Source organism: Lolium perenne, chromosome 2 (genome assembly GCF_019359855.2).
Source record: "Lolium perenne isolate Kyuss_39 chromosome 2, Kyuss_2.0, whole genome shotgun sequence".
Classification (NCBI taxonomy): Eukaryota; Viridiplantae; Streptophyta; class Magnoliopsida; order Poales; family Poaceae; genus Lolium; species Lolium perenne.
Window position 1 is genome coordinate 219,735,241 of NC_067245.2, and position 27,778 is coordinate 219,763,018.

General features: G+C 40.4%; 1 protein-coding gene across 3 annotated transcripts; it reads right to left on the bottom strand.

The window, feature by feature from the left end:
- Nucleotides 1-785: 785 nt before the first annotated feature.
- Nucleotides 786-8,622, bottom strand: LOC127334934 (regulator of nonsense transcripts UPF3). 3 transcript variants are annotated; one of them, XM_051361495.2, is made up of 13 exons: nucleotides 8,134-8,622; nucleotides 7,027-7,133; nucleotides 5,863-5,958; nucleotides 5,675-5,773; nucleotides 5,474-5,553; nucleotides 5,279-5,383; nucleotides 4,158-4,254; nucleotides 3,302-3,399; nucleotides 2,749-3,202; nucleotides 2,598-2,660; nucleotides 2,382-2,500; nucleotides 2,253-2,306; nucleotides 786-1,555 (listed from the first exon to the last, which is right to left on the bottom strand). In XM_051361495.2, the coding sequence occupies exons 1-12, from the start codon at nucleotides 8,271-8,273 to the stop codon at nucleotides 2,268-2,270; spliced, it is 1,497 nt and encodes a 498-aa protein (XP_051217455.1). In that variant the 5' UTR covers nucleotides 8,274-8,622; the 3' UTR covers nucleotides 786-1,555; nucleotides 2,253-2,267. The 3 variants fall into 3 exon arrangements, with proteins under 3 accessions (XP_051217455.1, XP_051217456.1, XP_051217454.1); XM_051361496.2 differs by having other exon boundaries at nucleotides 2,749-3,199; nucleotides 8,134-8,621; XM_051361494.2 differs by having other exon boundaries at nucleotides 2,749-3,226; nucleotides 8,134-8,620.
- Nucleotides 8,623-27,778: the final 19,156 nt, after the last annotated feature.

Genomic DNA, 27,778 nt, shown 5'->3' on the forward strand with positions numbered 1-27,778 from the left:
CTAAAAACATGAGAATTAATACAATAATAATAAACTTCAAAAGGCAAAGATGTGTTATTGATGTATCAACATTTCTTTTTGGGTTAATCTTGAAGCTCGATAAACATAAAACATTGTTAAAAATCTTGGTATCGTCATGTTCTATGTGATTGCTTGGTCCTCGATGGATCATCATGTCCCCAATTTTACCATCCTCCAACAAAACTATGGAAGCAAAAGTTATAGTAGTTTTTCCATGATCGAGCTAAACATTCACATTTGGCTGCACTTACTTTTACACATGCAAAGAACGCAATATGGCACACAATATCTCTCTATAGGAACTACTCTCTTCGATTCGTATCGCGACACTTATTTTAAAACGGAGGGAGTATATTGAACTGCGATAAAAGTATAATAAGTGAGTGCAGCGAATTACAAATGGTAATGCGTGCCATTGTGGTTAAATAAATAGGAATCTTTTGTTCCATGAACTTTCCATAGAATTATGGAAGAAAACAGACCATTTATTTGTGTTCACAATTTCTGCATTTTTTCTACAGCCAAAATAGTTTTAAAGGCAAATCAACACATTTACTTTTAGCTGGTCAGTTATTATTTGCCCATTGGGGTAAATTTCCACATTCTATTGCGATAATAAAGATCACTTTCAAGAATTTAGGTCACCCATGCTGCTCAATGGGCATAGGCCCCACAGGTGGCGCTTGCACGTCATTCCATATTTTTTGTGGCAATGCTTAGATTAATTGCGGCAGGGCTTTGCTCTGCTTGAATGACAAAGAAAATGCAAGTTACCATAACTCGTGACATTAAAAATAGCAACCTTTGACGCTGCACACCATCATATCATTCTTAACATAACCCCACAAAAGTTATCTGGTGAGACATAACAGCAAAACACACACCAGAAACTTCAACATGCCAAAATAACCTCACATTCCATTTACCCGAGCACATAAAACAAGAACGTGTGATTCCACTTTGCACTCCACGGTAACTTCTGTTGTACCCGACCACAACTGCAGTCGCCCTGGTACAGGGGTTCTCATAATCAACTAACTAAGAATTTGCCTTTATTTAGCAAACTGGGTAGTCTTATCTCTTTGTAGATACATGGCACCTCTAACCTGTAAACAGTAATCAGAACCAGACCTCTTCTTTTTCTAGAGATATGTACATCCATCATCACTGATGAATCACCGGGTTTGTGTATAGCCTCCAGGGGTCTTGGAAATATGTGACCACTGTCTCGAGGTACTGATGCCAGCCTAATTTCCATCCATCGCTCCAGAACTATCAACTTTGGGTCCAAAATCAAACCTCACCCAAAGTGGAGAGCTACCTACTGGTGGGGGGTTATGTTACTTCACTATTGCTGTGATTCTGTGAATCGAATCAAAGAGCTTCTTTTTCAGCTATAGCTCAGACTTCCATTGACAAATCTGGGATTGCACTTCATAGAACCATCTCATCAATTTCACTCACGGACTTCAGAATGAGCTGCAAAATGCAGAAACTTTTGCACAACTTGCAACACCTGTTTTGATGAATGTATCTGCAAGATAGGTAAGTTGATAAATCAGGTGTATATTTGGCAGGCAAATGCAAAGGTACCCAGGTAGGGAAAAATTGCTTTAATAACATATCAAAGAAATATGTTGTAAAAAAATACACTAGCGAAACTTTGTGCAAAAGTTATGTCCATTTGTGGTACAACAAAATGCACACTTATATTTGCTAATTCATCCTCCCTCTTATTTTATTAACACACATTGCACATATTTTCGCAGAAATGTTTGCCAGTAGCGTAGTAATCCCTCTGTTCACTAATATAAGACACTTTAGATATTTGAAAGTAGACTAGATACAAACCAAAATAAGTGAACCTATACATTAAAGGTAGACTAGATACAAATAAAAATGAGTGAATCTAAAATAAGCTCCAACATCTTACAAAAGCAAACAGAGGGAGTACATAGTTACTCCCAATGTCTATGTAAGATCATATAGTTTTCAGCATTAAGTGTTCCTAAATTCCCAATAACACATGCACCTGAAAGAACAAAATCTATTCTAGTATTTTGTAATAACTTCTTTTTGAGTTTTCAAGACATTTTTAGGTGCATGTGTTTTCCAGCAAGAGATTAGATAAAATCTGGAGACAAAACGTCCAACAGATGATGAGGATCGATGTACACACACAATTATAGGAGCAAATACAAGTTGAATAAACTACAGGAACATAGACGTACCATCAATGGTCAAAGTCACGATCCTGAACTTGACTTTTGAACCCATACTTGTCTCTGCAGACAGGATTTATGGTATTAGACTTCTGGAATCAGCCAAGGCAAGTAGGAGCTTATAAACTAAAATCATACCTCATGAGCCCCATAGCTAGCAGGGCCCCTCTTCGGAGGTTTTCCATCAGATGTAATAGGAGAGATCTCCATCTCCTTCAGCCCACGTGGCGGACCACGGCGGTTGCCATGCCTGTTTCCTGAATAACAACGCATAATGAACCATAGTAAAGGCACTGAAAAAAACTTTGCGCAACGTGTTTACTAATCACTAACTATGATTAGATAAAGACAAACCATTCTCCACAAGGCCTCCACGGCCACCAGGACTCCTTGTGTCTATTTTTCTCTCTCCATGGCCTACATAATCAGCTCAGTTATTAAAGTGACTCAAGCATCAGAAATGACTAATAATAAGTTAATAACAGCATATAACTGAGACTTGTACCATCTGCTTGCTGAGCGAAATTGTCCTCAGAATGTGACTGCATTAGCTGGAACTCAGACGATGAGGCTTGCGTACTACCTCCTGTTGCAGACTTATCATAGCGACGAGGGGCCCATACACCACGGTCAGGCCTATCTCTATTTCTGGCCTGCCTTTCAATCTTCTCACCGATAGGTCCAGAACCATGCACATGATTAAGCTTGTCATCATAGTGGCTTTTCTCAGCATTTTCAATAATCTGATCTTTCACAATGGAACGCGAATTCGGAACCCGTGGTGGACGCTTATCCTTGTCAGCATTAACCATGTGACCTTCTTGCTCATGTTGGGATGCTATTCCATGGCGTCCTTCCTTGTTTGAAAGTATAGTCTTAATAATTCTGCCACTGGCCTCATGGCGCTGGTCTTGTCTAGAACTTGATGGGGGCGTATTTCTCGAAGGAGGCAGAGACTGCTGCGGAGTTGAGCTATCAGATATCTGTGACAATAGCAGATAAAATGACAGTCCATACTAATCATATGGTAAAAATCCTCATGGAACATTTATGCTTACATTGGAATCAACCCTTGCTCGCCCTTTCAAAAGTACAATTTTGTCTTTTTTACCATCAATAACCTGAGGAGACCCAGATGGCCCTCCACTTGCACCATCTACAAGACGGGACAAAAACAAAACTACAATAAATAACATCATAGAAGAACCAATCATCTGTATTTCATCACAAGGATGGAAAGAGTAAAGCACAAAACACGAGAGAAAAGTTTAATTGGACAAAAGAAGAATTAGACAGTTACCCTTCTTGGAAAGGAAATACAGCTCCATGCTTATAAATAAATAAATGAAAATACAAGACCTAATTTGTTGAATACGAAAAATAACGTAAAAGTGGATGACAGCATGCAGGTAGGACAAGTGTCATTCCCATGAATGGACTGCATGTGTATAGACATACAAAACATCCACTTAGCCTCCCTCCACATCCCACGTGACAGCCATCAAACCGAAGATGTGTGTTTGCATTAAGGGTGTTTTTCAAAAGCATACTTATTTGCCATTGCTGAGAACATCAACAGCTAACACATTTTAGTCAAGATAGTAACGGATCCTATATTAGCTACATTCTGCACAGTGCAGTAAACTAACAAACTCAGCCATGACTCGGTTCTTATAAACTTGAAATGTGCAGCATGCACCATTCTCATGTTAAGAATTTAGCTCAAGTTGATAGTGGGGCTCAAGTGAAGGAACTATTGTCTGTTCGCTAGTTGATACAGCATTTTAACAACACTAACCAAGGGTCATATCAGAATGTCCACTTAGTAATAGACTACAACATCCGAGTACTGTTGAATACTGACAACAGCTATAACAAGCTAATAACAATTGACAATTCTTTATACAGTACAACCTGAAGTTCCAGCAATAATTTTCTCTCTTGTATGATCATCTCTCTTCGGCGCTAAGATGTAAGTTGGCTTCTCCTTAGCATTTTCTCGCACAACATACTGACAGATATCACAGAAAAGCAGAAAATTAACACTTCAGGTCATAATTCATTGCGGATAATAAACAGAAAGTAGCATTTGCTGTTTTCTTGGTTTTGACAGGTAATCATTCTGAGAGATGAGTTATGGCCTATTATGGGACACCAAAACAGTCTCAAGAAAACATGTAATACTTTTTATAGACTACCGCAAAAAATGGTCCAACACTTAAAAGTAACAGAGCTGAGGTGCAAGCATTGCTAGGGTCTGTGTCATACTTGTCTATGGCAAAAAGAAACTACGAGAACTCCACACCATAACCCCAAAATAAAACAATTCTGAAGCAGCTGAAATATATATATAAAAAAAACATATAGGAGTATAAAATTCGTAAACACCAGGGCAACACAGCTTGCATTGGGCAGAAATGGCACGATGATAGTAGTCATGCTAACGAAAACGTAACCTTAGGCCAAAGTACAGAGCATCTGATTTACTGTGATGAGTTGGTGATATAACATGAAAGGAAACAGAAGAATTTTTTTATCATGTCAAATGTATAATAGCCTACCCCAACTTGCTTGGGAAAAAGGCTTTGATGTTGTTCTTGTTGTCAAATCTAAGTATTAACAGAGAGCACCACTCATTTTGGAAAATTTGGCTGCAATATAAAATGAAAACATGTAGTAAGGACTCTTTATCGAAAAAATGTAGTAAGGACTCTATGCCTACTTGTCTAGGCAAAGTGTGCACTACACAGAAATAGGCATAAGAGTACCCTACACAAAACATACTTCTGCAAAATATAACACAATAATGTGCAGTCATTTGGCACCACCTGCTATCACACTCTACAATCCAAATGGTCAATACAAAAATAGTATGTGTTGCCTTATCCAAGCTTAGAAAAGAAAGTGGTCAATGCATGTTACTGTTTCGAAGTTACACAATTAATTACCGAAAATAATTTATATACAAATGAAAGGATAAGATCCATTTCATTGACAACAGAAAATTTCAGCAAGTTCTCAACCAAGCATATTACCGATGAAGTGGATGCCCTGCGCCTTTCAGAGGCCCTTTTAGAAGGACTAGAACTGCTAGTTACCACACCTGAAACTTTTCTGCTTAGTCTACTGCTTACAGACCTCTGTGGTGTATGAAATGATAGTTAGTAGACACCCGACAGTTGATTAACAATAATAGAACCCAATATCATAATCAATTTCAACTAACGTACCTGAGCCATACTCTTAGCTGCCCTTTGCTGACGAACATAAACCATGAGAGGTGTAACAACTGGTGGCTCCTTTCCAGCAGCTGCAACAGTAACCAAGTAAAGGCATTACTTTCTTTTATGCTTGGCACCTTTGAATACATATATAAATGAAGCAAGAATGTATTACGAGTACTACAAATAGAAAATAATGACGTGTTTTACCTGCTCTTTCAGCTTCTTTCCTTTCAAGCTGAATTTCAGCACTTGGCAAATGTTCAGTAGGCTTTGATATAAGCTCAAGAAACTCCAAGTATTCTGGATCTAATTATTCGACAAGAGAATACGTCAAGTTTGAAAAATGGAGAACATGGAAGAATGGAACACACTGGACAACAGTGTTTATTTAGGACCTTTTGTTATAGTTCCCTGACGAGCATCTTTTTTGATATTTGACTTCGGAACCTGTTGTGATGGTGCATATTCCACAAGAGCTTTAAATTGAGCACCTGGCAGAGAACCATGGACGACATACAAATCAAAAACATGCATAGATGCATAGCCCAATATATAATCGAGTGTCAGAAAATATAATTTCGTAAATCTATACTCCCTTCGAATATAGATGTATCTAGACATATTTTAGCTCTAGGTACATCCATACTAGTGGCAATATGAATCAGAGGGAATAACATATTTATGGCAATGGTACTGATCAAATCAAGCCTAATAGGATATTGATTAAATATCCCCCCATGCCAACAAACTAACGTGGGTGGCTCTTGCTTTCATTCACTACCTACAATACCTAACCAAACAAGTCTAGACCATGAGCACAGAAGGCTCAGCTTGGTATATTTAGTAATGAAACTATTAAACAGGCTATAAAGGAAAAAATTGATGATTAATTTCATTTTTGGAGAAGCTCATTTTAAAGCAACAATGGTAGCACTTCTAAATTTTAAATGGCACTAAACAAGGAGATTTTCAGTCCAATTTCCAATTGAAACCAGTGCCTCGTATTGTACTTTACTAGTCTCCTCATACTTCATAATGTATTAATACAACAAACAGTACGAACTGAAGAATGCAGCAGGTGCCTCACTAATGAGCTTATATCTCTAACATGCACAGCAACAAAGGAACATAATGTGAATATGAGTTCTGGATCCTGAGAATTCATACTTCATAATGTATTGTTTCTGCGCTGTTCATGGATTGAAGGGAAAATCAACTGGGTGAGTAAGCATTGCTCGTCTTAGGAGAAACGCGATATGCCAATATTTATTTGCTAGCTAGACCTAATCAAGGTGATGCAAGTTCAATGGCCATGTGAATGGCATCAACATTTAATGTTTGTAGTCTTGTACAAAATAATACGGTCATCGCAAAGATCACATGTGCAGTGATGTGCTTACTACAACAAACAGTAGGAACTGAAGAATGCAACAGGTGCCTCACTACTGTGCTTATATCTCTAACATGCACCAGCAACAAGGGGACATAATGTGAATATGAGTTCTGGATCCTGAGAAATGAAACAAAAATAGCATATTGTTAAGGAATGAAAAGCTTACCCTTTTCATTCACAAATACATGATTGTTGAAGAACTCAGCAAACTCAACAACATCTTCTGGGCTCTTGAAGTTGAGGTAGAGACGAGAATATCGATGATTCTTTTGGCTGGATAGAATATTTTTGTTAGCCAGCTGGAAAAAAGATGGTGACAAACAAGAACGTTGCAACTGTTTCAACATCTTCTGGAATCTTAAAGTTAAGCTAGAAACAAGAATATCTACGAATCTTTCGGCTGGATAGAAAAAATGTGTTTGCCTATTTGGAGAAGACGATGACAAACAAGAATGTCATTATTGTTTAGATCCCACTGCTAGGTATAATGATTAAGGAAATCCTATACTTTAAGAAAAAGAATCTAAAGGATATAAAAATTAAAGCAAGAAATCAATAAGCAAGTCATCAGACAAGACAAGACGCGGTACAAGGCTAGCAGGTAAAAAAAAGTTGAATCCTACAAGTGTTCCTAAGGAAACTTGTTCCATAACAAGCACTTCCTAAGCCAATCTCACACGCGCACACATGGAAACAAGAACAAAACCTCTGGCTCCTGTATCAAACATAATAGAAAGAAAAAATGAAGAATTCTACTCAATCATAAATACAGCCCTTTTTGGCTTACCATAATAAGACCACAGAAAGGTGAGCGACAAAGTAAGGAGATGTTATTAACATGATGACGAAAGCATACACGGTGACATAACTAATAAGGCAACCTCTATCCGTGACCAATAGTTGAGCTAAAATCGTCAACAAGTTTTAAAGCAATTGATATATACACGCGCAAATTGATAAGAGTTTTGCACCACACAGTTGATTCTGGTTTCACCACGCAAGGATAGCTTGGGACTGTAAGCGGCACCACATTGTAAAGTTCCACGAGATCACAGAAAAGTACAAGTCGCATCTCAATTGCAGAGACGGGCAAGCTAATTGCTAGTAGTAACCAAACTAATCACTTAAGCAGCAGCAGCAGCACGAAATTCTACGTATTAGAAATATGGGACACGGCTAGCCACCTAACCATAATAATTCCTAGGTTACGACCCCAATCCAGACCTAACGAGCAGCAGACTCGGGGAGCGAGGAGGGGGGGGGGGACGCTGACCTGGCATTCCCGGCGCGGAAGCAAGCCCAATCGTAGCGGCCGGCGAAGCGCGCGTCGACCTGGTCCACGACGGCCTGCTGCGAAATCGCCGGCGGCAGCCGGCGGAGCACCACCTTGGTGCGGTGCGCCGGGTCCTTCATGTGCGCGCGCGCCGCCAGCTCCAACCCCCTTATGGTACGAAACCGCCCCGCGAACAGGGAGCACGCGGCACCGGGGCAAACCCTAGGGGCCGCGTCACATCGGGGTAGGGCGGGGCGGGCGGGCGAGCGGGCGCGAGATCTGGAGGAGGAGGGTTAGGGTTTGGAGCGGGCCGGGGAAGGAGGAGGCCTCTCGCTCTCGCGTCTGCTCTCTATCTGGCGAAGTCGCGTGCGACTCTTTTGGGTCTCTCTCTGGTTGGGGTTTGGGTTTGGAGATGAGAAATTGGAAACTGTCGGAGATTAGGGGAAGCGGAAGAAGAGAGGAGGACGAGGAGGAGGACGAGACGAAAAGCCGAGACTGCAACAAAGGAAAAGGAAAAAAAAGCAATAGAAAAGATATCCTAAAATAACAGTCATGATAAGAGCAAGTCATGTAAAAAAAAACATTTTTCCTATTTTTCAGCTAGCTGAAATCTCAATTCGCCTCACGTCAGATCCTTGTTCACTCGTTCCGAATTGTGGCACGAATCTTGTTGCGCTCGTCCCCCTACCACACCTCAGCCGGTTTCTCTTTAGCCTCGTTTTTTTAGTTGGACCGGTTTTTTATTGGCCCGTGCTCATTTGTCAGTATCTATCTTCATTTCTCATTTTCCCTTTTTCTCTGACAAGGAAGAGAGAGCTGCAGACGAGGGGGGTCGTGGGTGGTGGTGGCTCTCCCATGGTGGAGGGCATGGGTTCTTCCGCGACGAGGGTTGAATCGGTGAAGCCCGCTCGTCCCCCTCCCTGTGTTTTTGCCGTGGTATGGGTGCGAGAGGCATGAGTTTGCGTGGAGGTCGAGGATTCAGGTTCCTCCAAAAGTTTTCAGCGAGTCCACCGTCTCGAGGAGGCGGTAGGAGGTTGCGTCGCCGGTAGGATAGGCACATTTTTTCTTTGTGGCTCCGCTTTGTGTGCCTTCGCATCTCAGACATGTATATGACAACGCACGGATCTGGTGTTTTTGTTGTTCTTAGGTTGGGGACACATGGGAACGTGGATACAATGTATTTTCCCCGGTGATAAGTAACATTTTGATTCAGATCATTACTGATTTTTGATTGTCCGAGCCTCTAATGTAGGTCAATGAATTTGATGGTGGAGTGAGATCCCCCATCATCCCTAGACGTGCGAAAGAGAAGAATCTAAGTCGATTCAGTTATTAAACAGAATCTGCATTTCTTATGGCTTATGCAAAATGTATGCTAACTGCACATGGCATAGTTATTTTTTCAGCACATGGTATGTTTGTCGCCCATGCATGCATCAGGATCAGGAGTGCTATACCTTCATACTTGTGAACCCTTTCCACCCAATGCTCTTTTTGTTTGTTGTGATTACGTTTCTTCATTTCAGAGAGGCAATGTCCTTACCTTTGATTAACAAATCGTTATGGATTGTTCAGTACCCTAGGAATGAGGTAAATTCATGTGAAATTCATGGTGAAATACTATGGTCCAAATAACTCATTTAGATTTTGAACATGACACGGTAAAGGGGAAAATGAATAAGAAACTTCTAGATAATCAATACGTCCAAAGAATGCTTTTTACAGCTTGAAGCTGTATCTCGCGTTGGTAATCCTCCATGGTTTTTCACATGTAACTCAAAAACAACTAAAGTAGAATGATAAATAAATTAGCAATTAAAAAGCAAAGACCATAAGCGCTGAGATCCCGGCAACGGTGCCAGAAAATAGCTTGATGACTGCAAGAACATTGATCAGTTGTAGCTAGTTTCGAAATAAGAGAATCAAACTACGAGGAGCTACTAGTAATGACCTTAATACCCTGTGTTACTATTTTATTTATCTAAAGTTACTGAAAGTTGTCTCAAATTTCAGGCGAATGATTAAAATAGAAAAGGTTTTGTAGGTGTTTTTGTAGAGTAAATATCTGATATTGAAGAATATTGAAGAATGTAAATTCAACTAAAGATCGTGTTTGAACTACGATAAGACTAAAATTTTCTCAGGGGTTGTTGGTTTCTCCACTAGTATTAACTAAAGACACAAACTAGATAAATCATATCGTATCTTAGATCTCGTTGTACGTGGAAAATACTCGAATTGGAATATGTATCTCATAACACATCTCTGAGTAACCACTGCAACGACCTTCGGCAAGTCACCTATTGATCCATTACAATTAAGGGATTGTTGCATGGTTACTTGTTAAGCTTGCGAGTCCCTTCTTATCCCCCTCTTTCGTACAATAGTGCATCGAACACAGGATGTCACTTCCCGCCGTATACACTACCGAACTTTCGACAGGTAGCTCCCTCCTGTGACCTTTAGGCAAATATTACATGGTCGACATCATGCAACATCACAAGAGAAAACTAACATACAATCATAGTGCAAAGGTATAAATCATTTTAATTCATATAATAGTACTACTAGGGTTTCTCCATCTCCCTCAAGAACGGGATGAACTACTCACACATGGAGACAATAAAGAACAACATCATAAACTTGCATATGAAAAAGTGTAAGGGTGTTTTACCCTTAACCATTATTTTGGTTAACAATAACACCGGAGCTATTGTGCGGACTAATGGTTTCTCTAAGTATATACACAGGTTTAGTCCGCATGTGGGATTGCAAGGTGGTGTGTGACCCCCATTTGTTGTTCACAAGAAGCGACGGTATTTTGGCTCTTTTCTCTCAAGAGGGGTTGTCTCGATGAGCTCTTTATGGATGTTGCATCTTCTATACATACACATCCTACCACATATTGATCCATCACATTTTTTGAAGAAGGTTAGTTTTGGAGAAATCGCCATTTGAAAAGAGACTAGCAAGTTCCGGCGCAGGTTTCGGCGGAACCGGCTCCACCGCCGAAAATTTCCGGGTCTGTCGGTTTCATTCTGGTTTCGCCGGAAAGCAATACTGGAAGCGTTTCCGGCTATTTCGGGACTGTTCCGGTGGACCGGTCCAAAACCAGCGCACGGTCCGGCTGACCGGTTTGGTCGTCGGAAATTTCGGGAGGAGAACTGGCTCTGTCGGTTTCGCTGCCGGTCTGACTCGCAGGTCTTCTTCCAAACGGCTATTTTTCTCCTTGGACTATAAATACCCCTTCACCTACCTCAGAATGGTTAGGCACTACACTATGCTCTGTTCTTGAGCTCTCTCTCTCTCTCGTACTCCATTGTTGCAAGCACCAAAAGTTTCAGATCTCCCTCCTCCACCCAAACTCAAATCCCTTCGGTAAAAAGCAAGAGGATGTCTTGATCTATAGTCTCATCGAGCCAAATCTTATTCCCCTTGTATTCTTCAAGGTACCTTATCTCTAGGGTTTCTTGGAAACCCTAGGTCAGAAAAATCGTCCAGAAGCATCCAGGCTATGGATTTGCTCCTGACAAACATTGTGAAGGTTTGGAGGCTGCCTCAAAGTATACCACAAGTGAAAGGGCGATTCCTTCGTGGGATAAGCTCGAAGAAGAGGGTGAGCCTTCGTGGCGCTTGGAAAATCCTTCGTGGGATCCCACACCTCTCCAAATGTGACGTACCTTCTTGCAAAGGAAGGGAACACGGGAACACATCTTCGTCTCCGCGTGCTTTCAGTTATTTATCCTGTGAGAGCCTTCGTGCTTGCGCTACTTGCAATATCATCTAGGTTGCCTAATGTCGTTGCCTACTCGACGGTACCCCAAAGGAGGGATCCTCACATAGGGGGGAATAAGTGATGGGTTCGTTGCATGTAAAACAAAACAAAAAATCTACCGTGAACATGAACAAAAACCAAGATCCAATCTAGGAAGAAGCAAGATCTAATCTATGAAGTTCTAAGCAACGAGATGTATGAGATACTAACCCTCGAAGATCCAAAGCCTTACAAGATCATATCTCGTTGTTGATGTAGTAGATCGTCCCGTGCTGCAATCCGGCAGCACTTACGTACTCGGTCGTGCGTACGGTGTCGATGATGTCCATCATCTCCCCGTTCCAGCGGGGAACGAAGTTGTGGTACCTCTTCTCGGAATTCCAGCAGCACGACGGCGTGGTGGTGGTGGTGGACGAGAAAAACTGCAGGGCTTCGCCAAGCCGGAGCAGAATTATGGTGGAGGAAGAGAGGGGCAGCCAGACTTTGATGTGAAGGGGCAAGGGGTCGGCTGCCCCTCTCCTATATTTATAGAGGGAGGGGCGGCCAAGGCAGCCCCTTGGGCCCCACTAGCGCACGGAAGGAAGGGAGGATCAGAAATCATCCCCTTCCAAGTTTGCTTCCTCTTCCAAAATTGCTCCCTCGATTTTAGGGATTTGATCTTGTCCCTAGGGGGCTAGCCGACTGGGCCTTGAGGGCTTGGTGCCCCTGGCCCATTAGGCCAGGCTACACTCCCTTGGCCCATGTTGTCCCTCTCGGGGTGGTGGGCCCATCAGTGGACCTCTAGAACCTTCTAGAAGCTCCGGTCAAACACTGCAACTTTTTCCGAACCCCGGAAAATAACTTCCCTTATGTGAATCTTATTCTCCGGACCATTCCGGACCTCCTCGTGATGTCCTGGATCCGATCTGAGACTCCGAACAACATTCGATCTCCATCTCATATTCCGAAGCTACTATACAACATCGAACCTTAAGCGCGTCGCCCTACGGTTCGTGAACTATGCGGACATGATCAAGACTCCTCTCTAACCAATAACCAATAGCGGGAGACCTGGAGATCCATAATGGCTCCCACACATTCAGCGATAACTCAGTGATCGATTGAACCATTAACATACGATACTGATTTCCTTTGTCACGTGATACTTTACTTGTCCGAGGTTCGATCATCTGTATCTCCATACCTAGTTCAACCTTGTTACTGACAAATACTCTTTACTCGTACCATGGTATGTCATATCTATGACCTTGTCACATGCTTGCATGATAATTAGAAGACATTCCACCGAGAGGGCCCAGAGTATATCTATCCGTCATCAGGATGGACAAATCCCACTCTTGATCCATATGCCTCAACTCACACTTTCTGAATACTTAATCCCACCTTTATAACCACCCATTTACGCAGTGGCGTTTGATGTAATCAAAGTACCATTTCAGTGTAAGTGATTTACATGATCTCATGGTCGAAGGACTAGGTAACTACGTATCGAAATCTTATAGCAAGATGAACTTAATGACTTGATCTTATGCTACGCTTATTATGGGTGTGTGTCCATTATATCATTCACCCAATGACATAACCTTGTTATTAACAACATCCAATGTTCATGATCAGGAAACCATGATCATCTATTAATCAACAAGCTAGTTTAGCAAGAGGCTTACTAGGGACTCTAGTTGTTTACACAACACACATGTATTAATGTTTCCGGTTAATACAATTATAGCATGGGGTGTAAACATTTATCATGAACACTAAGCTATAACAATAACTACTTTATTATTGCCTCTCGGGCATATCTCCAACAGTCTCCCACTTGCACTAGAGTCAATAATCTAGTTTACATTGGTAAAGATATAACACCTTGGCCTTCTGGTGCTTATCATGTTTTGCTCATAGAAGAGGTTTCAGTCAACGAATCTGACACGCTCAGAAACGTATGTATTTTGCAATTCATTTTCGTATCCACGCATCACTCATTTTCCAAATGAGTCGGTATTGATCGTTATGCTTAGTCTTCTGGTGGAACCTTAATTCCGTGGTATGAAATATGTCACTAATATTGTCACACACAATATAGCTTCAAAGTTCTGACACTACCGGAACTATACCAAGTTCTCAAAGAACTCCTTGACTCGAACACCCTCAATCATTATCAAAACAATGACATACTTTGCATTCGTTTGTAGAATCCATCACAATATTTAGAACTCATCTAAATCTAGCATTGTGCTACATTTTAATGAACACTTAGCCTAATTGAGATTTGAAATTCATTTTTTTATGTGACCAAACTAATATCGCTGCAACACCTTACATCGATTTGTTTGTCATTACCCCATACAAAATTATATATATATCATTGGTTCTTCTAAAGTACTCATGGATATTCTTACTGTTGTCCAATGATCATCACACGAATCATTCTGGTATATGCTCGTAACACTTTAGAGCATAGGACATCTGATTATGTACATATTATTCGTGGTATAAAATCACTTCATGTGTTTTTACTCATTGAGTGTCAAATACACTCAGTCTTGTTAAAACCTCAACATGGAAAAGAGCACATTCTTGACGTTTTCATAGTAAACTACTTCAATATTTACTCTATGTACTTAGACTTAAACTTATTATGTGCTTTAATCTATCTTCATAGATCTTGACGCTAAATATATTTTTAGTCCATATCCTTTCATTGAAGTTAATTCTCAATGAAACCTTTTAATCACATCAAGTACATAATTACATTATTTATAATCAATGATATGTTATTCACATATAATATTATAACTATGTCTCAGTGCTCCCACTTAATTTCTTGCAAATGCAAGCATCGTCATCGTTTCTGATGAAATCAAAACCTTTGATTATTTCATCCGGTGAAGATTCTAACTCTGTGATACTTACTTCATCCAGTAAAATTTGTACACCTATCTAGTATTGTACGGACTAGCAAAACTCTTGGTTTGTATCTAGTGTACATCATTTATACATACTTCTGGTAAGGAATGTACTTCTACCATCCTACTATCATATCTCATAAAATAAATATTTAGCGATTACTAGAATAATCCAACTCCGTGATACTTACTTCATCCAATGAAGTTTGTATACCTATCTAGTATTCCATGGACTAGCAAAACTCTTGGTTTGTATCTAGTATACATCATTTATACATACTTCTGGTAAGAAATATATTTCTGCCATCCTACTATCATATCTCATAAAAGAAATATGTAGCGATTACTAGAATAATCCACATAGACTATAAGCATCGCTACGGAAGATCTAATCTTATCGTAGTCAACTCTTTGAACTTTGTCGTAAAAAACTTTTTGACAAGTCGAGCTTCTTCAAGAATATTGCATCCAAGTCCATCAATTTTATAGATCTATTTACTTTCAAAAAGTATTCACCTATCTTGAATTTCATGGCACTTAGCCATTTTAACGGAGTCAGGGCCCATCATAACTTCTTTGTATGTAGTTGGTTCAAATCAATCCTTTGTCCATAAATCATTTATTTGATCACAAAGTAAACCATACCTACAAGGTTCAGTGGGTACTTCGATCTCCATGACTATAACTCTTTGTAGACATGGGAGCTATGATCGTCATGGCCGCTTCCAGAATCATTTCCGATGTTGCGCTACTCTGATCATCATGCTTAGGTTCATAAACTTTATAAAGTTCCATTGTCCTCCCACTCAAATACTTCGCTAGAACAATTTCTTTGAAGTAAGTAAGAAACATCGAAAACACTTTTATCTTTGACTTCATAGTGGAAAGAATTCCCAATCAATTCTCTGGGATAACTAACAAAGACATTCAACTGATTTTGGTTGTAAACTAATTTACTTATGCTACGCATACCAAAATTTAAGAAATGAATATTAGGGTTTATACCAATGCCATAATTCATATGGTGTCATTTCAACGGATTATGATGACGCTCGTAAAAGCGACAGTCTTTAAAGCATAATCCATAAAAATATAATGGCGTTATTTTATTTTATCTCATCATTAACCCAACAAGGTTTGGATACGTCTCTCAGATACTCCATCATCACTATGATACTCTAAGAAACGTGAGTTGTAGAACAATTTCATAACTCTCTGAGATGTTCGCTAAAACTCGTAATTCAAATATTTCCACCATGATCCAATCATAGATATTTGACTTTTCTATTACGATGATTTTCACTTCATGCTGAAATTTATTTGAATCTATTCAAATGTTTCAAACTTCTTCCTTATCGAATAAATATATCCTTATATATACACTCAATTCATCGTTGGAAGTTTTCATGAAGTATAAGAATCTCCCGCACACAACTATGCCCAATGAATCATATACATCATCATGTATGTTTCCACTAAGTTAGTTGCCCGTTCAACTCTTGGCCTATGAACGGTGTTCAGTCATTCTCTTTAGAATAGACTAGGAAATGTACTCACGCGTTGCACCAGGAGAGAAAGCACTATATCAATTATACAATCTCAATTTTACAATCATAGCGTGTTGCAAAAATCAGCTAGCTTCAGGGCTCCCTCTACGGTAGCATGCCACCACTATCTGATTGGCCCACCGAAGGCCACGGGGTACATGTGCATGACCACTTGCACACTACTCTCCCTTTTTTCTAATATTTCATCTTCCTCGAGCTTTGAGTGAGGATGAATCCATAACATACTTATTTCTTTCTCGGGATATAGGAAGTTAATATAATTTTGGTTGGTCTATCTAGCCATCACTACCTGCGTAACACATAAATGACATAAATTGCGCTTGTCTAAAAATGTCTTCTTCACAACATAATTGACACAATACCTCAGTGCTCGAAATTTATCATAAATCATAAATGCCAGGGTAAGTTTCTCGAAATACCGACACCTGTTATAAGAGAAATATGGTATCATACACAATTAAACTTATTAAAATGCTAATATGTGCGATAAAACAAGAGATCAAGCTAGCATACAATAAACATGCACCTATATATGTTTTGAAGCTAATACGGATGTGTACAAATAGGAATGACATTACTACATTAACAATAAACTCAAGCATGAGCCGGTCAAATGTCATATGGCTCACTTGCAAGCATGTATGTTTCCACTAACATCATCATGTATGTTTCCACTAAGTTAGTTGCCCGTTCAACTCTTGGCCTATGAACGGTGTTTTAGTCATTCTCTTTAGAATAGATTTGCAAGCGTCAAACGAATCAAAAATCAAATTACTCCAAAAATCTATTTGCATGGAGTTCCTTCATGCATTTCTTTCTAACATGACCTAAACGGCGGTTCCACTAGTAAGTGGAATTCACATCATTTGCCTTATGGCATTTTAGCGTCAGTGTTATGCATGTGTGATTCACCATATAGATTTATAATAACTTATCCATCGTGCATGGAATACTGTAATAATTTGAACAACTCATTGTTTTCATTTGACCAGAACAAAATAACAATTATAAAGTTCTTTATTATAAATCGGGCTAGGTAGAATGCTAACGACGAACATAATAACACTTTATTTTGTTCCAGACGTGCATTCCTACCATATTCCTTGTCAGTCACTTAGGCCATTGTATTCTTGTATTGCGTTGTTTTGTATGAAACCTCATACCAACCAATACGGTACGAATACCCTAGAATTTTATTGTGTGACCTGATGACCCACAAGTATAGGGGATCACAACAGTCTTCGAGGGAAGTAAAACCCAATTTATTGATTCGACACAAGGGGAGCCAAAGAATATTTGTAAGCCTTAACAGCGGAGTTGTCAATTCAGCTGCACCTGGAAACAGACTTGCTCGCAATAGTTTATCAGTAGCAACAATTTTATAGCAGTAGCAGTAGTGAAATATAAGCAGCAGTGTAATAAAGACAGCAGTAGTGATTATAGTAAACAGCAGGATTAAAATACTGTAGGCATAGGGATGGATGAACGGGCTGCATGGATAAGATAACTCATGTAATAATCAAGACTAGGCATTTGCAGATAATAATAAAACAGTACCTAAGTACTAAATAACCATAGGCATGTGTTCCGTATATAGTCGTACGTGCTCGTAATGAGAAACTTGCACAACATCTTTTGTCCTACCAGCCGGTGGCAGCCGGGCCTCTAGGGAAACTACTGGTAATTAAGGTACTCATTTTAATAGAGTACCGGAGCAAAGCATTAACACTCCGTGAACACATGTGATCCTCATATCACAGCCTTCCCCTCCGGTTGTCCCAATTTCTGTCACTTTGGGGCCTCGGGTTCCGGACAGCAATATGTGTATACAACTTGCAGGTAAGATCATAAAACAATGAATATCATCATGAATCAATAACATGTTCAGATCTGAAATCATGGCACTCGGGCCCAGTGACAAGCATTAAGCATAACAAGTTGCAACAATATCATAAAAGTACCAACAACGGATACTAGGCACCATGCCCTAACAATCTTATGGCTATTACATGAACAATCTCATCCAATCCCTACCATCCCCTTTAGCCTACAGCGAGGGATTTACTCACACATGGATGGGGGAAGCATGGATGGTTGATGGAGAGGCACCGATGGCGATGATGGCGATGATCTCCTCCAATTCCCCGTCCCGGCAGGGTGCCAGAATGGAGTTTCCGATCCCGAGATTGAGTTTCGCGACGGCGGCGGAGTTCTGGATGTCTTCTGGCAAATGGGTCGAACCCCCGTGCGTTTTTAGGTCAAGGGCTTTAAGTAGTCCAGAGGGGAGCGTCGGGGGCTGGCCGAGGGGGCGTCACCATAGGGCGGCGCGGCCCAGGGGCCCACCGCGCCGCCATGTGGTGTGCACCCCTCGTGGCCCTCCTCCGTCTCGTCTTCTGGCTCCGTAGGTCTTCTGTGAAAATAGGCCCATTGCAATTATTTCCGGGGATTTTCCTAAAAGTTGATTTTCTGCACAAAAATAAGACACCAGGGCAATTCTGCTAAAAACAGCGTTAGTCCTTGTTAGTTGTATCCAAAATACACAAATTAGAGGCAAAACAATAGCAAAAGTGTTCGGGAAAGTAGATACGTTTTGGACGTATCAACTCCCCCAAGCTTAGCTTATTGCTTGTCCTCAGGCAATTCAGTTAACAACTGAGTGCGATAAAAGAGCTTTCACAAACACATTTGCTCATATGATGTAAACATTCTTATTATATGGACTAGTACTTAGGCAATTCATGATAAGATAAATGCAAATAAAGTCATCTAATAGTTATGTCTATCATGAAAAAGATACCAACAAATTAATAATAAGTATCATGAAACATGTCTATCAGCAAGATTGCAATGCTCATAAAAAGATATGATAAAGTGGTATCTCGCTTGCCCGTATTTGTATAGCAAAACATAAATGCCCAGGCACCTCTGAATTTCATGGAAAGACTGGAAGTAAAGATTATCAAAGATAAAAGCATCAAAGTTATACCACAGTTAATCATATTCTGGGACAAACATATTATACTAAGAATGACAATTATGTTCTCAAGAAGGTGCTCAAAGAAAGGATGGTGACTCAACATAAAAGTAAAAGATTGACCCTTCGCAGAGGGAAGCAGAGATTAACATGTGCTAGAGCTTTTCATTTTTAAAACAAAAGTAAAATTGTTTTGAGAAGTGTTTGTTGTTGTCAACGAATGGTAGTGGGCACTCTAACTACCTCGTCAACCAGACTTTCAAGAGCAACTCCCATGAAGGACGTTATCTCTACCAGCAAGGTAAATCATCCCTCTTCTCTTTTCTTTACACATGTACTTTAGTTTCATTATGGATGACTGATACGTCTCCAACGTATCTATAATTTCTGATGTTCCATGCTTGTTTTATGACAATACCTACATGTTTTGTTCACACTTTATATCGTTTGATGCATTTTCCGGAACTAACCTATTGACAAGATGCCGAAGTGCCAGTTCCTGTTTTCTGCTGTTTTTGGTTTCAGAAATCCTAGTAAGGAAATATTCTCGGAATTGGATGAAATCAACGTCCAGAACCTTATTTTTCCTGGAAGCTTCCAGAGAGCCAGAGAGGGACCAGAGGGGAGCTCTGGGGGCCCACACGTGGTGGCGGCGCGGCCATAGGGGGGCGCGCCCCCCTATTGTGTGGCCCCACCAGAGCCCCTCTGAGGTTACCCTTCCGCCTACTTAAGGACTCCATCGCGAAAACCCTAGACGAATAAGCCATGATACGAGAAAAGTTCCAGAGCCGCCGCCATCGCGAAGCCAAGATTCGGGGGACAGAAGTCTCTGTTCCGGCACGTCACCGGGACGGGGAATTGCCCCCGGAAGGCATCTCCATCAACACCACCGCCATCTTCATCGCCGCCGCTGTCTCCTATGATGAGGAGGGAGTAGTTCTCCCCAGAGGCTAAGGGCTGTACCGGTAGCTATGTGGTTAATCTCTCTCCCATGTACTTCAATACAATGATCTCATGAGCTGCCTTACATGATTGAGATCCATATGATGAGCTTTGTATCACTATTAATCTATGTTCTACTCTAGTGATGTTATTAAAGTACTCTATTCCCCCTCCATGATGTAATGTTGACAGTGTGTGCATCATGTAGTACTTGGCATAGGTTATGATTGTGATCTCTTGTAGATTATGAAGTTAACTATTACTATGATAGTATTGATGTGATCTATTCCCCCTTTCATAGTCTGTCGATGACGGTGTGCATGCTATGTTAGTACTCGGTATAATTGCGTTGGTCTATCATGCACTCTAAGGTTACTTAAATATGAACATCGAATGTTGTGGAGCTTGTTAACTCCGGCATTGAGGTGCTCTTGTAGCCCTACACAATTAATGGTGTTTGTCATCCAACAAGAGAGTGTAGAGTGGTTTTATTATGTGATCAATGTTGAGAGTGTCCACTAGTGAAAGTATGATCCCTAGGCCTTGTTTCCAAACATCGAATCTCCGCTTATTTACTGTTCTACTGCATGTTTACTCGCTGCCATATTTATTCCAGATTGCTATTACCACTCATATTCATCCATATCACTTGCATCTTACTATCTCTTCGCCGAACTAGTGCACCTATACATCTGACAAGTGTATTGGGTGTGTTGGGGACACAAGAGACTTCTTGTATCGTGATTGCAGGGTTGCTTGAGAGGGATATCTTTGACCTCTTCCTCCCTGAGTTTGATAAACCTTGGGTGATTCACTTAAGGGAAACTTGCTGTTGTTCTACAAACCTCTGCTCTTTGAGGCCCAACACTGTCTACAGGAATAGAAGCGTGCGTAGACATCAAGCTATTTTCTGGCGCCGTTGCCGGGGAGGAAAGGTAAAAGACACTCACACTCCGGTCCCAGGCAACTAAGCTATTTTCCGGCGCCGTTGTAAGTGCTCGAAGCTATTTCCTTTAGATCCTGCAATTGCATCTTTTTGTTTCTTGTTTTTATTTCACTAGTTAGGCATAATGGAAAGCAACTATGAGCTTTTTAATCTATTTTCTGAGTTAAGACATGGATTGTTTGATGCGAAAATTAAAAAACCTATTTTGCATGCTAGTAGCAATGATATTAGTATGAACGCTTTGAACACCATTGTTGCTAATGATATGGAAAATTCTAAGCTTGGGGAAGCTGGTTTTGATGAGCATGATATTTTTAGTCCCCCAAGCATTGAGGAGAAAATTTTCTTTGATGATACTTTGCCTCCTATTTATGATGATTATAATGATAGTGGTCTTTTGGTGCCGCCTACTATGGAGGATAAATTAATTATGATTACAATATGCCTCCTATATTTGATGATGAGAATAATAATGATAGCTACTTTGTTGATTTGCTCCCACTACAATTAATAAAAATGACTATGCTTATGTTGGGAGTAGTAATAATTTTATGCATGAGACTCATGATAAGAATGTTTCATTTGATAGTTATATTGTTGAGTTTGTTCATGATGCTACTGAAAATCTATATGAGAGAGGAAAATATGGTTGTAGAAATTTTCATGTTACTAAAACACCTCTCTTTTTGCTGAAAATCTTGAAGTTGAACTTGTCTAGTTTTCCTATGCTTATTGCATTATGCTTACATGACTTGTTTATTTACAAGATTCCTTTTCATAGGAAGTGGATTATACTTAAAAGTGTTTCTTATTTGATTTTGGATGCTCTCTTTTGCTTCAACTCTTATTTCTTGGGAGTGCATCATTAAAATTGCTGAGCCCATCTTAATGGCTATAAAGAAAGCACTTCTTGGGAGATAACCCATGTCTTTATTTTGCTACTGTTTTGTTGTGTTTTGGAAGTTGTTACTACTGTAGCAACCTCTCCTTATCTTTATTTTATTGCATTGTTGTGCCAAGTAAAGTCTTTGATAGTAAGGTTGATACTAGATTTGGATTACTGCGCAGAAACCGATTTCTGTCTGTCATGAATTTGGGCAGGGTTCGCTGTAGGTAACTCAGAAAAATCTGCCAATTTACGTGAGTGATCCTCAGATATGTACGCAACTTTCTTTAAATTTGAGCATTTTCATGTGAGCAAGTTAAGTGCCCCAGAAAAATTCGTCTTTACGGTCTGTTCTGTTTTGACAGATTCTGCCTTTTATTTCGCATTGCCTCTTTTGCTGTGTTGGATGGATTTCTTTGTTCCATTAACTTCCAGTAGCCTTGGGCAATATCCAGAAGTGTTAAGAATGATTGTGTAACCTCTAAACATGTGAATTTTTGATTATGCACTAACCCTCTAATGAGTTTGTTTTGAGTTTGGTGTGGAGGAAGTTTTCAAGGGTCAAGAGAGGAGGATGATATATGATTAAGAAGAGTAAAAAGTCTAAGCTTGGGGATGCCCCTGTGGTTCATCCCTGCATATTTCAAGAAGACTCAAGCGTCTAAGCTTGGGGATGCCCAAGGCGTCCCCTTCTTCATCAACAATTTATCAGGTTTCTTCTATTGAAACTATATTTTTATTCCGTCACATCTTATGTACTTTACTTGGAGCGTCTGTGTGCTTTTATTTTCGTTTTGTTATTTGATATGTCTCCGACGTATCGATAATTTCTTATGTTCCATGCCACATTATTGATGATATCTACATGTTTTGTACACATTATATGTCATTATTATGCGTTTTCCGGAACTAACCTATTGACGAGATGCCGAAGTGCCAGTTCCTGTTTTCTGCTGTTTTTGGTTTCAGAAATCCTAGTAAGGAAATATTCTCGGAATTGGACGAAATCAACGCCCAGAGTCTTATAATTGGACGAAGCTTCCAGAACACCCGAGAGCCGCCAGAGGGAAGCCCTGGGGGCCCCACACGCCACCCTGGCGCGGCCAGAGGGGGGGCCGCGCCCCCTAGTGTGTGGGCCCACCAGGCCCCCTCCGAAGCTGCCCTTCCGCCTACTTAAGGTCTCCGTCGCGAAAACCCTATCACGTTCGACGAAACCAGAGAAAACCTTCCAGAGCCGCCGCCATCGCGAAGCCAAGATCTGGGGGACAGGAGTCTCTGTTCCGGCACGCCGCCGGGACGGGGAAGTGCCCCCGGAAGGCTCCTCCATCGACACCACCGCCATCTCCATCAACACTGCTGTCTCCCATGAGGAGGGAGTAGTTCTCCATCGAGGCTCGGGGCTGTACCGGTAGCTATGTGGTTCATCTCTCTCCTATGTACTTCAATACAATAATCTCATGAGCTGCCTTACATGATTGAGATTCATATGATGATGCTTGTAATCTAGATGTCATTATGCTAGTCAAGTGGATTTTACTTATGTGATCTCCGGAGACTCCTTGTCCCACGTGTGTAAAGGTGACAGTGTGTGCACCGTGTGGGTCTCTTAGGCTATATTTCACAGAATACTTATTCACTGTTATGAATGGCATAGTGAAGTGCTTATTTATATCCCTTTATGATTGCAATGTGTTTTGTATCACTATTCATCTATGTGCTACTCTAGTGATGTTATTAAAGTACTCTATTCCTCCTTCATGATGTAATGGTGACAGTGTGTGCATCATGTAGTACTTGGCGTAGTTTATGATTATGATCTCTTGTAGATTATGAAGTTAACTATTACTATGATGGTATTAATGTGATCTATTCCTCCTCTCATAGTATGAAGGTGACAATGTGCATGCTATGTTAGTACTTGGTATAGTTGTGTTGATCTATCATGAACTCTAAGGTTATTTAAACATGAATATCGAATATTGTGGAGCTTGTTAACTCCGGCATTGAGGTGCTCTTGTAGCCCTACGCAATTGGTGTTCATCATCCAACAATAGAGTGTAGAGTGGTTTTATTATGTGATCAATGTTGAGAGTGTCCACTAGTGAAAGTACGGTCCCTAGGCCTTGTTTCCAATACTGCTATCGCTGCTTGTTTACTGTTCTGCTACATCTTTACTTACTACACGCCAGCAAGCACTTTTCTGGCACTGTTACTACTGCTCATATATATTCATACCACCTGTATTTCACTATCTCTTCGCCGAACTAGTGCACCTATTAGGTGTGTTGGGGACACAAGAGACTTCTTGCTTTGTGGTTGCAGGGTTGCATGAGAGGGATATCTTTGACCTCTTCCTCCCCGAGTTCGATAAACCTTGGGTGATCCACTTAAGGGAAACTTGCTGCTATTCTACAAACCTCTGCTCTTGGAGGCCCAACACTGTCTACAAGAACAGAAGCACCCGTAGACATCATTATTCTCTGAATAAATTCATGCTTGTGTGGGAGAGAGACACGCTCCGCTCGTTCATATGGACACATGTGTTCTTAGCATTACTTTTAATGTTCATGGCGAAGGTTGAAACTGCTTCGTTCATCATTATTATGGTTGGAAACGGAAATGCTTCATGTGGTAAATGGTATAATGTCTTGAATAATTTGATACTTGGCAATTGTTGTGCTCATATAGATCATGTTTAAGCTCTTGCATCATGTACCTTGCACCTATTAATGAAGAAATATTGTAGAGCTTGTTGACATTTGGTTTGCATGATTGGTCTCTCTAAAGTATAGATATTTTCTGGTGAGGGTTTGAACAACAAGGAAGACAGTGTAGAGTCTTATAATGCTTGCAATATGTTCTTATGTAAGTTTTTCTTTGTCGGTTCATACTTGTGTTTGCTTCAAACAACCTTGCTAGCCTAAGCCTTGTATTGAGAGGGAATACTTCTCGTGCATCCAAATCCTTGAGCCAAAAACTATGCCATTTGTGTCCACCATACCTACCTACTACATGGTATTTCTCCGCCATTCCAAAGTAAATTACTTGAGTGCTACCTTTAAAATTCTATTCTTTGTCTTTGCAATATATAGCTCATGGGAAAAATAGCTTAAAAACTATTGTGGTATTGAATATGTACTTATGTATCTTATTTCTTATAAGTTGCTTGTTGAGCGGTAACCATGTTTCTGGGGACGCCATCAACTATTTCACCTTTGTTGAATATCATGTGAGTTGCTATGCATGTTCGTCTTGTCTGAAGTAAGGGTGATTTATCATGATCAAATGGTTTGAGTATGCATATTGTTAGAGAAGAACATTGGGCCGCTAACTAAAGCCATGAATCATGGTGGAAGTTTCAGTTTGGACAGTAATCCTCAATCTCTTATGAGAATATTAATTGTTGTTGAATGCTTATGCATTAAAGAGGAGTTTATTATCTGTTGTCTATGTTGTCCCGGTATGGATGTCTAAGTTGAGAATAATCAAAAGCAAGAAATCCAATGCGAACTTTCTCCTTAGACCTTTGTACATGCGGCATAGAGGTACCCCTTTGTGACACTTGGTTAAAACATATGCTATGCAATGATAATCCATGTAAATCCAAGCTAATTAGGACAAGGTGCAAGCACTATTGGTAATCTATGCATGAGGCTTGCAACTTATAGGATATCTTATACATAACACATATGCTTTATTACTACCGTTGACAAAATTGTTTCTATGTTTTCAAAATAAAAGCTCTAGCACAAATATAGTAATCAATGCTTCCCTCTGCGAAGGGCCATTCTTCTACTTTTATGTTGAGTCAGTTTACCTATTTCTTCCATCTTAGAAGCAAACACTTGTGTCAACTGTGTATTGATTCTTACATGTTTACTTATTGCACTTGTTATATTGTTTATGTTGACAATTATCCATGAGATATACATGTTGAAGTTGAAAGCAACCGCTGAAACTTATATCTTCCTTTGTGTTGCTTCAAAACTTTCTACTAAGAATTTATTGCTTTATGAGTTAACTCTTATGCAAGACTTATTGATGCTTGTCTCGAAAGTACTATTCATGAAAAGTTTTTGCTATATGATTCAATTGTTTACTCATTGTCTTTACCATTGCTTCGAATCGCTGCATTAATTTCATGTGCTCTACAATAGTATGATCAAGATCATGTTGGTAGCATCTCACTTCAGAAATTATCTTTGTTATCATTTACCTATTCGAGGACGAGTAGGAACTAAGCTTGGGGATGCTGATACGTCTCCAACGTATCTATAATTTCTGATGTTCCATGCTTGTTTTATGACAATACCTACATGTTTTGTTCACACTTTATATCGTTTTGATGCATTTTCCGGAACTAACCTATTGACAAGATGCCGAAGTGCCAGTTCCTGTTTTCTGCTGTTTTTGGTTTCAGAAATCCTAGTAAGGAAATATTCTCGAAATTGGACGAAATGAACGCCCAGAACCTTATTTTTCCCGGAAGCTTCCAGAGAGCCAGAGAGGGACCAGAGGGGAGCCCTGTGGGCCCCACACGTGGTGGCGGCGCGGCCATAGGGGGCGCGCCCCCTATTGTGTGGCCCCACCAGAGCCCCTCCGAGGCTACCCTTCCGCCTACTTAAGGACTCCGTCGCGAAAACCCTAGACGAATAAGTCACGATACGAGAAAAGTTCCAGAGCCGCCGCCATCGCGAAGCCAAGATTCGGGGGACAGAAGTCTCTGTTCCGACACGTCGCCGGGATGGGGAATTGCCCTCGGAAGGCATCTCCATCGACACCACCGCCATCTTCATCGCCGCTGCTGTCTCCTATGATGAGGAGGGAGTAGTTCTCCCCAGAGGCTAAGGGCTGTACCGGTAGCTATGTGGTTAATCTCTCTCCCATGTACTTCAATACAATGATCTCATGAGCTGTCTTACATGATTGAGATCCATATGATGAGCTTTGTATCACTATTAATCTATGTGCTACTCTAGTGATGTTATTAAAGTACTCTATTCCCCCTCCATGATGTAATGTTGACAGTGTGTGCATCATGTAGTACTTGGCATAGGTTATGATTGTGATCTCTTGTAGATTATGAAGTTAACTATTACTATGATAGTATTGATGTGATCTATTCCCCCTTTCATAGTCTGTCGGTGACGGTGTGCATGCTATGTTAGTACTCAGTATAATTGCGTTGGTCTATCATGCACTCTAAGGTTACTTAAATATAAACATCGAATGTTGTGGAGCTTGTTAACTCCGGCATTGAGGTGCTCTTGTAGCCCTACACAATTAATGGTGTTTGCCATCCAACAAGAGAGTGTAGAGTGGTTTTATTATGTGATCAATGTTGAGAGTGTCCACTAGTGAAAGTATGATCCCTAGGCCTTGTTTCCAAACATCGAATCTCCGCTTATTTACTGTTCTACTGCATGTTTACTCGCTGCCATATTTATTTCAGATTGCTATTACCACTCATATTCATCCATATCACTTGCATCTTACTATCTCTTCGCTGAACTAGTGCACATATACATTTGACAAGTGTATTGGGTGTGTTGGGGACACAAGAGACTTCTTGTATCATGATTGCAGGGTTGCTTGAGAGGGATATCTTTGACCTCTTCCTCCCTGTGTTCGATAAACCTTGGGTGATT

Coding starts and splice junctions, on each gene's coding strand:
- LOC127334934 (XM_051361494.2), bottom strand. CDS start 8,273: ATGAAGGACCCGGCGCACCGCACCAAGGTGGTGCTCCGCCGGCTGCCG. Junction 5,959..7,026: donor TGTATTTGTGAATGAAAAGG/GTAAGCTTTTCA, acceptor GTTCTCTGCCAG/GTGCTCAATTTAAAGCTCTT. Junction 2,661..2,748: donor TTTCGCTCAGCAAGCAGATG/GTACAAGTCTCA, acceptor CTGATTATGTAG/GCCATGGAGAGAGAAAAATA.